Below are 13,766 nucleotides of genomic sequence, written 5' to 3'. Positions count from 1 at the left end.
GAGAATGCACATTGTAGATGGTCATATTCCTAAATCAGTGCCATTTTATTTGTCAGTATGTTTAAGAATTTGCTTAAAGAAGTGCGAATCTATGCACAGAAGTTTATTGATCGAGGAAAAGATTTTAACTTGGAGTTGGCAATCAAAACAAGGATCATATCTGATGGCCTAAAATACTCTTTAGCTACTGGAAACTGGGGTGACCAGAAGAAAGCTCATCAAGCCAGGGCTGGAGTATCGCAGGTAAGGCTTCAGCTTCACCTGCGATTATAGTCGTGATAGGAAAAATATTACGGGACTAGTAGATTCCTTCATTCATCAAATGTGAATTATTCTGCCTTTTTTTTTTTTTTCCTGGTCAAATGTAAAACACTGGGGGATTTTGAATTATGAAAATGAAATTTTTCTTAAATTAGTTATTAGCATTAGTGAGACAGACTTAGTTTTTGGCTTGCAGTTTAGAAACTCAAGATAATAAAGTAGCTGTTTGGGAGCTGAGACAGTCCACGTTCGTAAAATTTTCATGTCTTAAAAGCTTCCTATGAGAGCTAACCCAGAGAATAGATGGGCTTCCTTTCCTTTGTTGGAAAATGTGGTGCTTCTCATACTGATTTCTATATAGTGACTGCAGTAGCCATTCTCAGATGGAGTAATGCGGGAAGGCTTTCTAAAAACTGTCTCATGAGTCATGTATTTGGTTTTCATATAAGATTAAAGACCTGTAGGTGTGTACATACAGCTTTATGGAATTTGGGGGGGAATCTTTGTCTCCTTTCTTAGTTTAAACTAGCCTAAAGCCAGTATCACTCAGTTGATTTGACATTCAGACATTGACTTCAAGCTCCTGATTCCTAGAAACCTAGATGCTCAGAAATTTTGGAGGCTGCTGATAGCAAATTCAGATTTTCAGTTCCTTTAATTCAGTAAAGTGTTATTGGGTATACTTGCTGTTTGTGATCCTGAATTCACAAACATGAATGAGATTCTGTCCCCACCTTCCAAGAGCACATTGATACCTAGCACAGGAAACAGATTCATTCATGCATAGTTCACTAGACCCTCCACTGTTTTATGATAAATGCTATAAATTCGATTCAGGTAATCGTTATTGGGACTTACGATATGCCAGACACTGCCTGACATTGGCAGTGCAAAGATGAATAAAACAGGACCCCTATCTTCAGTCGTTGACAGTTGGTACAGTCTGTATTTGTAGGTAGATGTGAACAGATAATTACAGCGTGGTATAGTAGGATTTATGAGATGTGCACAGCTACTGTGTGCAGTGCTGGGCAAAGGAGGTTAGCACCATCTGAGAGCGTGGAAAGAAGTCTTTCTTTTTGAGATGCAACCTGATCTGAACCTTGAAGAGGAATTGAGAAATAGCCTGAGTTGAGAAGGAGGGTAGAACCAGTAGCTTATGGGAAAATGCCAGAAAGCTTCCTAACATCCTGTACAGAGGGTGGCGGTAGTGAGGGTTAGGTGTAGTCAGGGGAGCTACGGCAGCTCAGGATTTTCAGATCAAAGCGGGAGCAGCTCATAGAGGGGAGACACAGTCATTTTCTATTTTAGAGAGATTCATAGCAAGTGTTACGTGGAGAAAAGGCTTGAGAACGCCAAGGTTGGTGACAGGGAGATTGTTGCATCAGCCTGTGTGAGAAGTAATTAGGGCTTGGGCTGGAGCAGCTTTCTAGAGATGGAGAATGTAGTCAAATTTGAGAAATATTGAGGAAGGAAGTTTCATAAGACTTTGTGATTAACAAGTTAAATGTTGGAAACTTCGCAGATTACGGAAAAGAGAGCAGTTCTTCCTTGAGGTGGGTCAGATTGCTTTATAGAGGTTTCTGTATACTGGTGTTGGTTACACCAGTTCACTTGTGAGAATGTGATACTGTCCCAGCTCCTCAAGCTGCTCTCCGGGTTACAGAGTGAAGTGCAGTTCCTGTGTGGCAGGTGAGAAGGTGCACAGGAGCGTAGTCCTAGAGACAGGCAGGGGAAGGTCATTTGGGACTTCACAGGGAAGGATTTGAACGTCATGGTCTTTTGTAGTCAGTGGGGCTGTCTGTTCAATGTGTTTTAAGTGGGTGAGTGACGTGGGTGTATTTGTATTTTAAGAATTCTGGTAACTGAAGAGGGTAGATTGGAAGGGACCCATGAGGTGATGGTGGTAGCACAGATGAGGAGTAAGGGACTGGTCTATTGCTGTGATATTGGGAAGGGAGAGGCTAGATTTTTTAGAAAATTTGAAAATAGAATTGATAGGATATGTTTATTGATATGTGAAAGGAAGAACTCAGAGACAAAGATGGCTTTGAGATTTCTGCATTGGGTGATGAAAGTAACAATGACAGAAGACTTATGAAGAAGTAGTAGGAGGTCTGGGTAGTTTTGGGGTTGGGGAAGATGGTGATTTGTTAATATTATCTAGCTTGAGTTGCCTGCTTTATATTGCTGTAAGTATTACCTTACTTATTAATATTATCTGCTTAATATCCTGAAAGTATTGGTAATAGGTATTTGAATTTCTTTCTTGGATTTAGAGATCTGAGCCTGGAAAAAGTACTGAGATAGATTTGTGGTGTCTACTGTGGTCAACGGTGCTCGAGTTGGTAGTTTTTGATTTAACACTTACTGAGTACCTAATGTATGCCAAGCACTGTTCTAGGTGTTGGGATACGACTGAGAATAAAAAATTTCTAAACATCCCTGCTGTCTTAGTATTAGACAGACCATAAGCAAAATGTGTAAGTCATTTGTCAGAAGCGTACATCACATGGGTATTTGCCATCCCTGCACTAAGGAGCAGTTAAGTTATGGGGGTGAATAACATTATCCAGGGAGGGATAGAGAAAAGAGGGGTGGGTACAGTCTGAGACTCAGTGGATTATATGTAACAATATGTCCTTGCCTTAGTGTGATAGTGTAAATCACAGACATGCTCAAACTGTAAAGATTTGCTCTTTTTTTCCTAGGTATTAAATCGCCTGACTTTTGCATCTACTCTCTCTCACCTGCGTCGTTTGAATTCTCCCATTGGTAGGGATGGGAAGCTAGCAAAACCCAGACAGCTGCATAATACCCTGTGGGGAATGGTGTGTCCTGCTGAGACCCCCGAGGTAATGCACTAGGATTTAACCTTCAGGGGGATTAAAAAAATAGCATGGTGGTATGCGGCTGTAGTTCCAGCTACTTAGAAGGCTGAGGTGGGAGGATTGCATTGAGCCCAAGAGTTCAAGAACAGGGCGGCGCCTGTGGCTCAAGGAGTAGGGCTCCGGTCCCATATGCCGGAGGTGGCAGGTTCAAACCCAGCCCCGGCCGAAAAACCACACACACACAAAAAAAAAAGAGTTCAAGAACAGCCTGGGCAACACAGGCGGACCCTTATTTTTAAAAACAACAAAATTTAAAAATAAAAATAATTCACGTCAGGACAGAAAGTCTAGTTATTATGTGGGCATGCTTTTGAGATGTAGGTTTTTGTTATGCAGAGTGGTTTAGAACTAAGATATTTATGATTTTGTTCTTAGAGAAAGTAAATCTTGAAATCCAATCGAAGGAAAAATGTTTGTGGAAAAGAATTTTGATAAGCATGTAAAACCAGTATATTTAATACTTGGTTTATTTCTTAGGGCCATGCTGTAGGACTTGTGAAGAATTTAGCCCTGATGGCTTATATTTCAGTCGGATCTCAACCATCTCCAATTCTGGAATTTTTAGAAGAATGGAGTATGGAAAATTTAGAAGAAATTTCTCCTGCAGCTATTGCTGAGTGTGTATAGATGCTGTTTTCTTTTTAAACAGATGTTAATCTTTAGTTATAGCTTAATACAGAATTGCTAAGTGCAAAATACTTTTGTTTTTTCATTTTAGTGCAACCAAGATTTTTGTTAATGGCTGCTGGGTTGGAATACATAAAGATCCTGAACAGCTTATGAATACCCTAAGGAAACTGCGGCGTCAGATGGACATCATTGTGTCTGAAGTAAGAATCTTTAATTAGCCAAGAGGAGGCGTAAGACTAGTGAAAGTTACCTTTGCTTTGGCATCTTTCTTTGAACTGGATTTCCTTAAATTGTAAAGTATATGGTCAGAAGTCTAGGTGATGTTTTAACTTAAGTTTAATTATAAGCAGTTGTTTGCTTTATTCTTCAGATATATGCTCCTAAAAATTTTGATGTGTGATTTAAATTATTAAATTGTATTTTAGAACAAAAATTATATATTTTTTTATTAAATCATACCTGTGTACATTAATGCAATTATGGGGTACAATGTGCTGGTTTTATATACAATTTGAAATACTTTCATCAAACTGGTTAACATAGCCTTCACCGCATTTTCTTAGTTATTGTGTTAAGACATTATATTCTACACTTAGTAGATTTCACATGTACCCTTGTAAAATGCACCATAGGAGTGGTCCCACCAATTACCCTCCCTCCACACGTTTTCCCCTCCCCTCCCTTCCCCACCCTTGTGGGTATTTTCTATGAAGCTGCGAATTTTTAAAGGGAATAATTGTCTTTGATTTATTCCTTTACTGATTCATTTGTGACATGCCCCTAATAGATTCTCTTGTATTTTGGTTAATTGAAATATTTTGAGGTTAGGATGGTTTTTAAAAAGAATTTTTTTAACGTATAATTTGAGCTTTATTATTTATGCCTCAAATAGGGCTCAGGCTGTTGATTCTACTAAATCTACAGCTTGGGGCCAGTCTATGTGAAAGCCTGTTTGGAGAGAAACTAAAACACACTTAGCCAGTTGTGGCCTTCTTTATACCTAGCAAAGCAGAGAGGAGAGTTTGATTACTCCAGGCCTTCTGTAGATGTGGGCCCTGGCTTTTGACCGAGGCATATTTATAGCTGAAGACAGGAACAGAATGATTCACTTGAGGGCGTGCAAGGCTAAGAGCCCAAGAAGCAAAGTTGGCTGTACTTTCTGTGATTGAGAAATCTGTTAATGATTTTTGTTTGTATTTTTTTGGTGAGTGTCTTCCTTAGCTTAGGTCTCTTTACTTGCCTGTGGGCCTGTTCCCTCAACCTGGAGTGTCTGTGCTCCCTGGCTCCTGTGGCTTCTTATTTCTTTTAGATAAATCTTACAAAGATTTATACTGTCATCTCTTCCAGGACACATTACCTGACCCCCTAGTTTCATTTAGATAAGACATTGACTAACTTCTTCAGCGGTTAAGAAGAAGTTAGTCAACTTCAACCCTTAACTAACGTCTAAGGGTTAGACGTTAAGATTTCTGACTTTGTTTACCATACAGTGTGGCTATGTATGTAACTGTCGTGGTGAGAAGCAGCCAAAGACAGTACATAAACCAGTAAAACTGTTCATAAGATAGATGGCTGCGGCAGTTTGGTTTGCAGGTTTGGTTTGCAGGCCCTTTGCTTATCCCTGTGATTTAGCTTTGTGTGACTAGATACAGCACATTTTATTTAAAACCTCTGACAGAATGCTTATACCATACAGAAACTATTGATTTGTTTGCCCACTTCACAGTCTACACTATTAGATCCTTAGAGGCAGGGAATATGTCTTAATATGACTTTATATTTTCAGCTCTGAGCATAAGAGCTTTTTCTTTTCCTTTCTATGTTCTGATGACCAGAAGTTCTTATTTTACTCATTTCTACCTGGTTGCACCTGTCAGGTACACTGTCCTGTTTAGAGTCATCTTTAGATCTACTAAAGAGCTAGCTGTTTCCGTTGGAACTGAAGATACTGTTTGGCCTTTGAGGAGGCACAGCTCAATTTATGTTTTCCTGTGAAGACATTAGGGTTATATTCTTAACAAGATTGTTCTGTAAGAATTCAGGGCAATGCATTTGAAAGCAGTATCTTCTCAGACTTTAGAATGCTATTTGTGGGCCAGGTGCAATGGCTCATGCCTATAAGCCTAGCACTCCAGCCGAGGTGGGTGGATTGCCCGAGCTTAGGAGTTTGAGACCAGCCTGAGCAAGAGCCGAGACTCCTGTCTTTGCTAAAAATAGAAGAAACTAGTTGGGTGTTGTGACAGGTGCCTGTAGTCTAGCTACTTAGGAGTCTGAGATGAGGATCACTTGAGCTCAAGAGTTTGAGGTTGCTGTGAGCTATGACACTCCGACACTTTACCCAGGATGGAATGCTATTTGCGGTACTTTTGCTCACAGTGTCTGTCTTCACATTGCTTTTTAAGGACAAGAAGTGGGCTAGAATCGTGGAACATTTTTTGTTTCTTAGCTTTTGTATAATTTTGGAGAAGAATTTGGTGGTTTTGATCAAGCTCTTATGATTTACCTAGGTTTTTAAACTTGTAACCTTACTCTTTTTCTTTCTTAAATAAATTCAATCCTTTTATCCCCGTCTCAAAAAAAAAAAAAAAAAAGAAAAATTTCAATCCTTTTTTTGAGACAGAGTCTCACTATGTTGCCCTCAGTAGAGTGCTGTGGCGTCACAGCTCACAGTAACCTCAAACTCTTGGGCTTAAGTGATTCTCTTTTTTTTTTTTTTGGCCAGGGCTGGGTTTGAACCTGCCACCTCTGGCATATGGGATCGGCGCCCTACTCCTTGAGCCACAGGCGCCGCCCATTAAGTGATTCTCTTGCCTCAGCCTCCCAAGTATCTGGAACTACAGGCTCCCACCACAACGCCTGGCTATTTATTGTTGCAGTTCTCGTTGTTTAGCTGGTCCAGGCTGGGTTCGAACCCGCTGCCGCCACCCTCATTGTGTGTGGCTGGCACTGTAACCACTGTGCTACGGTTGCCGAGCCATGTGACTTCACTTTTTAAAAGTACTTTTGCGGGGGGATATTAATCTATTTTTCAGTTTCTCAACTCACTGATAATTCATTTCTTAATTGATTCCCCCACTGGAAATTCTTGTTTATGTTTTGACTTTTTCTTTCTATATAGGTACTTCAAATTCTGTAGTGCTTTTAATAATTATCATGTTCTTTATTGCACCAGTTTTTCTAAAATATTTTTGATATTTTCTTGACCATTGCTATCCAGTAGAAATATAATGTAAATGATACATACAATTAAAAATTTTTTAGTAGTCACGTTAAAAAAGAAACAAATGAAAATGATTTTTTTTTTTTTTGTAGAGACAGAGTCTCACTTTATGGCCCTTGGTAGAGTGCCGTGGCCTCACACAGCTCACAGCAACCTCCAACTCCTGGGCTTAGGCGATTCTCTTGCCTCAGCCTCCCGAGTAGCTGGGACTACAGGCGCCCACCACAACGCCCGGCTATTTTTTGGTTGCAGTTTGGCTGGGGCTGGGTTTGAACCCACTACCCTTGGTATATGGGGTCGGCGCCTTACCGACTGAGCCACAGGCACCGCCCAAATGAAAATGATTTTAATAATGTATTTTATTTCACAACACATCTGTGTTTTGTAATTTATACTCACAGCAGACGTCTCAGTTCAGAATGGCCACATTTCAAGCGCTCAGTAGGCACATGTGGCTGGTAGCTGCTGTACTGGATGGTTAGACTGTAAGCCATTTGCCTGATCAGTGAGTGTGAGCGGTCAGGCTTGTGATTGGGAAAGCCTGGTCTAGGCAAAGTGATATAGGGCTGGTTATGGAAAGGCTAAAGGATGAAGTAGATGTAATTAGCAAAGAGCCAGAATAGGAAATTGTCATATACTGGTGTTGTGGTACTGAAAAAGATAGTTTTTTCATTTATTAACTTGCATGACATTATTAACAGATGTTGTTCTTCAGCGCTTTAATTACTAATATTTTCTTTATGAAATTTTAAATTATACCTAAGTTTTTAATATATTAAATAATGGCAAACTAAGATTTCTTTGTTTTACTTGATAATTGGTTGGTCCAGAAATTTAGTAGGAGTCTTACTGTTATTTTTCCCATTGCCTCCCTTTAAGTTTTGTTGTATTTTTAGCGAAGCCTTAATGGTACGGAGAAAGTAAAAGTTCATGAAGTTATTTTATCTTTTTATGTATAGGTTTCTATGATCAGAGACATTCGAGAGAGGGAGATTCGTATCTATACAGATGCAGGCCGTATTTGTAGACCACTTCTTATTGTGGAAAAACAGAAGCTACTATTGAAGAAGAGACATATTGACCAACTGAAAGAGAGAGAATATAACAACTACAGGTAAAAACACGTGATGAGACAAACGTGTGTTCAAAAACTGGGGATAGAATTTGCATACCATGAAACTAAGCATTTTTCTTTTATTATTATTTTTTGAGACAGAGTTTCATTATGTTGCCCTCAGTAGAGTGCCGTGGCGACACAGCTCACAGCAACCTTAAATTCTTGGGCTTACGTGATTCTCTTGCCTCAGCCTCCCAAGTAGCTGGGACTACAGGTGCCCGCCACAACGCCCGGCTATTTTTTTTCCTTTTTTGGCTGCACTTGTGATCATTGTTTAGCTGGGGCCAGGTTCGAACCTGCCAGCCTCCGTGTATGTGGCCGGCGCCCTACTCACTGAGCTATGGGCGCCACCATACTAAGCATTTTTACGAAGTGTTTATTCAGTGGTTTTTAGTATAATCAGAAGGTGGTATAACCATCACCACTATCTAATTCCAGAATTTTTTTTTTTTTTGAGACAGAGTTTCACTTTGTCACCCTAAGTACAGAGTGCTCTGGTGTCATACCTTAGAGCAACCTCAAACTCTTGAGCTCAAACGATTCTCTTACCTCAGCCTCCCCAGTAGCTGGGATTATAGGTGCCTGCTGCAATGCCTGGCTATTTTTATTTTTTATTTTTATTTTTTGAGACAGAGTGTCAAGCTGTCACCCTGGGTAGAGTGCTGTGGCATCACAGCTCACAGCAACCTCCAACTCCTGGACTCCTAAGTTTTTAATATATTGAATAATGGTAAACTAAGATTTCTCTGTTTTACTTGATAATTGGTCCAGAAATTCTCCTGCCTCTGCCTCCCAAGTAGCTGGGATTACAGGTGCTTGCCACAATACCTGGCTATTTTTTGGTTGCCCGGACTGGATTTGAACCCACCAGTTCTGGTGTATGTGGCTGGCGCCTTAGCCGCTTGAGCCGCCTGGCTGTTTTTAGAGGTGGGGTCTTGCTCTTGCTCAGATGGTTTCAAACCTGTGAGCTCAATCCATTTACAGATGGATTGTGCTAGGATTACAGATGTGAGCCACTATGCCCCACCCCTAATTCTAGAATATTTTTATTGCCCTAAAAAGAAACTGTCCCATTTGTTTTTTAAAAATATTTATTATCGGGCAGCGCCTGTGGCTCAAGGGGTAGGGCACTGGTCCCATATGCCAGAGGTGGCGGGTTCAAACCTAGCCCCAGCCAAAAACCAAAAAAAAAAAAAATTTATTATCAAACAAGGGACTTGTAGGATTTTACTTAAGCATAAAAGTTTTTGTGATGTAGTAACTCTAATAATAAAAATGAAAATTGGCATATAAACAACCAGTCCCTGGGTTATAAATGAGATAGATAGGTCTGTAGACTTATTCTTTTTATTTATTTATTAATTTTTTTGCTTCAATTAGTTTTCTAGGGTGTAGATTTATTCTTAAGTTAAATTTATATGTAAGTTGGAACAGTACATTTACCTGTAATGGCCTCTGTTCTTAAATGTGAGTTGTATGTTAGTCAGATGTTTGTTAACTTGGGGACGTAGGGTAGTATCCTCCATTCTAAGTTGGATGTTTGTAACTTAGGGCCTGCCTGTAATGTAAACACAGTAAATTGCATGTAACAAATAATATATAAGATAATTATATGTCTAATACAATGATAAAAATTTCAATAAAATCTGCTTTAAATTTCATTTTAATAATTTATGAATGTATATATTCTTATTATAAAAAATTCGAGCAACATAACATTTTTAAATTATGTATGTTTGAATTTTTTTATGATAAGAATATATAGGCGGTGCCCGTAGCTCAGTGGGTAGGGCGCCGGACACATACTGAGGCTGGCGGGTTTGAACCTGGTTCTGGGCCTGCTAAAACAACAATGGCAACTACAACCAAAAAATAGCTGGGTATTGTGGCGGGCGCCTGGAGTCCCAGCTCCTTGGGAGGCTGAGGCAAGAGAATCGCTTAAGCCCAAGAGTTTGAGGTTGCTATGAGCTGTGATGCTACAGCACTCTACCGAGAGGGACATAGCAAGACTTTGTCTCCAAAAGAAAAAAAAAAAAAAAAATATATATATATATATATATATATACACACACACACACATATTCATAAATAACTAAAATAATGTAATCTAAATTTGTACCCTCATTATCAATCTGAAATAAAATTAAAAAACCCAAAATTTAAATACCTCTAATTTATATTGTCTTCTTCACAAGTAAGTACTGGTAGCAGTTAAGTGCCTGTTCTACTAGACATTATTCTATGTACTTACATGCTGTCCAACCCTCATAAATACAATTTCTTTAAAACAGTGTAAAACAAACTAATAATAGTAGTTGTGGGACCATGCTTTATAGCTTAGCGTAGCAACTTCCTTTTTTCTTGTCAACGATCACATAATTATGTTGAAACTCTTTGCTTTTCAGTATGTAAAATATGTGAATACTTTATTTTTTTGTTTGTTTGTTTTTTTTTTGCAGTTTTTGGCTGGGGCTGGGTTTGAACCCGCCACCTCCGGTATATGGGGCCCATGCCCTACTCCTTTGAGCCACAGGTGCCACCTGAATACTTTGTTTTTGAAAGTAGCAGGACTAGGGCGGTGCCTGTGGCTCAGTCGGTAGGGCGCCGGCCCCATATACCAAGGGTGGTGGGTTCAAACCCGGCCCTGGCCAAACTGCAACCAAAAAATAGCCGGGTGTTGTGGCGGGTGCCTGTAGTCCCAGCTACTCGGGAGGCTGAGGCAAGAGAATCGCTTAAGCCCAGGAGTTGGAGGTTGCTGTGAGCAGTGTGAGGCCACGGCACTCTACCAAGGGCCATAAAGTGAGACTCTGTCTCTACAAAAAAAAAAAAAAAAAAGAAAGTAGTAGGACTAGTTAGTTGCAATATCTCAGGAAATGAGAAATTGGAAATTGAGTGAATCTTTTTTTAGTTGGCAGGATCTTGTGGCCAGTGGGGTTGTGGAATATATTGATACCCTGGAAGAAGAAACGGTGATGCTGGCCATGACTCCAGACGATTTGCAGGAGAAGGAGGTGGCTTACTGTTCCACGTACACACACTGCGAGATCCACCCGTCCATGATCCTTGGGGTCTGTGCATCCATCATTCCTTTTCCTGATCACAACCAGGTTGGTATCATGTTTTATCTTCTGGTGTATAAAGAATTGGGGAGGTGGGCAGCGCCTGTGGCTCAGTGAGTAGGGCGCCGGCCCCATATGCCGAGGGTGGCGGGTTCAAACCCAGCCCCGGCCAAACTGCAACAACAACAAAAAAATAGCCGGGCGTTGTGGCGGGCGCCTGTAGTCCCAGCTGCTCCGGAGGCTGAGGCAAGAGAATCGTGTAAGCCCAAGAGTTAGAGGTTGCTGTGATCTGTGTTGCCACGGCACTCTACCGAGGGCCATAAAGTGAGACTCTGTCTCTACGAAAAAAAAAAAAAAAAAGAATTGGGGAGGTAATAAAAATTGGATGTTAGTCTATGATCTTTTTCTGAGGGGGAAAAGGCATTTTGATGAAAAGTCTGTGAACTCCTACAGCTTGGCATTTGACATCCTTGCTGTTGTTTTTCATTGGTAAGAGCCATAGTTGATTATTTCAAATTGTTATCACTTACCTTGTAGAAAATTGGAACTTCACCAATCTTATTTATGATTTATTGTCAGTTTTTTCCTGTAAATTTTTATTAATTAATGCTTTTCATTTCTACCCTTAGTCCCCTAGAAACACATACCAGTCTGCTATGGGCAAGCAGGCTATGGGGGTATATATCACCAACTTCCACGTCCGTATGGATACTTTGGCCCATGTTCTCTATTATCCTCAAAAACCCCTTGTGACTACAAGGTCTATGGAATATCTGCGATTTAGAGAGCTGCCCGCAGGTATGTTCAGTTCAGTTCTGTATTTTTTAATCCCTGCCATGCTTACGGCACTTTTCTGGGTGCATGGGAACATTAAAAAAATGCATATGACACAGTGCCTCTTCTCTTAGAATTTACATTGTGGGGAATATGGACATGATTAAAAGGTGGGCCCGTGGAAAGCGTGATGGAGGAAACACAGACTTGTGGAAACAGCTGATTTCTGTTAGAAGTCTAGAGCCAGGTTCATGGAGAAGGTGGCATTTTAAACTAAAGTTAGTGAAGGGGTATTTGAATTTGAGAGACGGTTTGAGCAAGGGCATGGGATGTGGGAACAGCTGGTAGTGGTGTCAATTTAGGCTGGAGTATAAATACGTGAGTGGTGCATGTCTCAGAGTGTGCAGCGAGCCTGAACAGCTTGACTTTTATATTGAGAATGAAGACCCATCTGACCTTTTTGAGCAGGGAAGTAATACAATTAGAAATTTATTTTAGGGGCTTGGTGCCATAGCTCAGTGAGTAGGGCGCCAACCACATACACCGAGGCTGGCGGGTTCTAGCCTGGCCCGGGCCTGCTAAGTAACAACGACAACTGCAACAAAAAAATAGCCAGGCTTTGTGGTGGGTACCTGTAGTCCCAGCTACTTGGGAGGCTGAGGTAAGAGAATCGCTTAAGCCCAAGAGTTTGAGGTTGCTGTGTGTTGTGATACCATAGTACTCTACTGAGGGTGACATAGACTATTTACCAAAAGAGAAAAAAAGAAGGTCAAATCTAGAGTTGTAGAAATTTTTTAATATATTAAAAGATAATTATAGATTACTATCAAATTGCTTAGGGAGAATTCAGAGAGAGAGAAAAGTCTCACTTGTCAGAGCTTCAGGCCAGAGATAGGCAATTCTAGGCACCAGGAAGAGAAATCAGGAGAGATGAGGAGGAGAATCCCAAGTTTGCAGGAAGGTCTCAAGGGGACTGGACAGTGGGTAAAGTGGTACAGAGCGGTCCGAAGGGCCTGAGAGTGTTGGGTATTAGAGGAGATGGGGAAGTTCGGTGGCCTTATTGTCTTAAGACAAAAACAGAATCTAGGCTTTGAATGTGGGTAACGTTTATTATTTATTAGTAAAATTTGTCTTTAGTGGCTCTAAATTATTAAGTAATAAGGGCTCTCTAACATTTTGATAGCAAATTCTCACAGGTTTAAATGATTTGTTTTCAAAGTCTTCCACAAGGGGTTACTCTTGTCCAGAAAAACAGAATCCGTTAGGTTGTCAACAAGATGCTCATATCTTTGGGCTGTGCTTACCATGCTGGGTTTTCTTCAACTTTCAGAGAATAGTTTCTTTATGGCTAGAGAAGAAAAGAAATTGAGTGAAGGATTGGATTTGAAGGAAAGCGTTCCTTTTTTGCACCGAGGTGAAGTGGTGCACTTGGCGAGGAGAGGCTGCGTACCTCTCAGGGCTGTTACTCTTGCCTTCGTCATGGTGGCTTTTAAGAAACTTTTATTTTGAGATAATTCCAGACTAACAGAAAAGTTGTAAAATAGTGCAGAAACTCCAGTATACTCTGTTCAGATTTCCTAGTTAGCATTGTCAGTTTGCCTTCTGTTCCCTGTTGTTCTGTTCAGTCGTCCTTCTGATGTCCTTGTTGGGTCTAGGGTGGGGTTTGATTCAGGAGCATGCATGCATTTAGCTGCAGGTTTCTTTAGTTTCCTTAACTGGGAACAGTTCCTTGGTCTTTGTCTCATGTGACCTTGACTTATGTGAGGAGTTCAGGTGGGTTACTTTGTGCTTGTCTCTCAGTCTCTCAGTTTAGG

The 13,766-nt window shown here is 40.5% G+C and overlaps 1 protein-coding gene across 2 annotated transcripts in view; it reads left to right on the top strand.

Annotated features, from left to right (window-relative positions):
- The window catches only part of POLR2B (RNA polymerase II subunit B), a 37,543-nt gene that overhangs the window by 16,611 nt on the left and 7,166 nt on the right, over positions 1–13,766 (top strand). For both annotated transcript variants that reach the window (XM_053607347.1, XM_053607348.1), the window contains 7 exons: positions 57–243; positions 2,973–3,116; positions 3,630–3,769; positions 3,871–3,982; positions 7,962–8,116; positions 11,028–11,226; positions 11,808–11,976. In XM_053607347.1, the coding sequence (XP_053463322.1) occupies positions 57–243; positions 2,973–3,116; positions 3,630–3,769; positions 3,871–3,982; positions 7,962–8,116; positions 11,028–11,226; positions 11,808–11,976 (1,106 nt within the window). The remainder of the gene's footprint in view (positions 1–56; positions 244–2,972; positions 3,117–3,629; positions 3,770–3,870; positions 3,983–7,961; positions 8,117–11,027; positions 11,227–11,807; positions 11,977–13,766) is intronic.

This window comes from Nycticebus coucang, chromosome 10, assembly GCF_027406575.1.
Source record: "Nycticebus coucang isolate mNycCou1 chromosome 10, mNycCou1.pri, whole genome shotgun sequence".
Classification (NCBI taxonomy): Eukaryota; Metazoa; Chordata; class Mammalia; order Primates; family Lorisidae; genus Nycticebus; species Nycticebus coucang.
The sequence above is the reverse complement of the archived record's forward strand: the minus strand, read 5'-3'. Positions and strand labels throughout refer to the sequence as shown.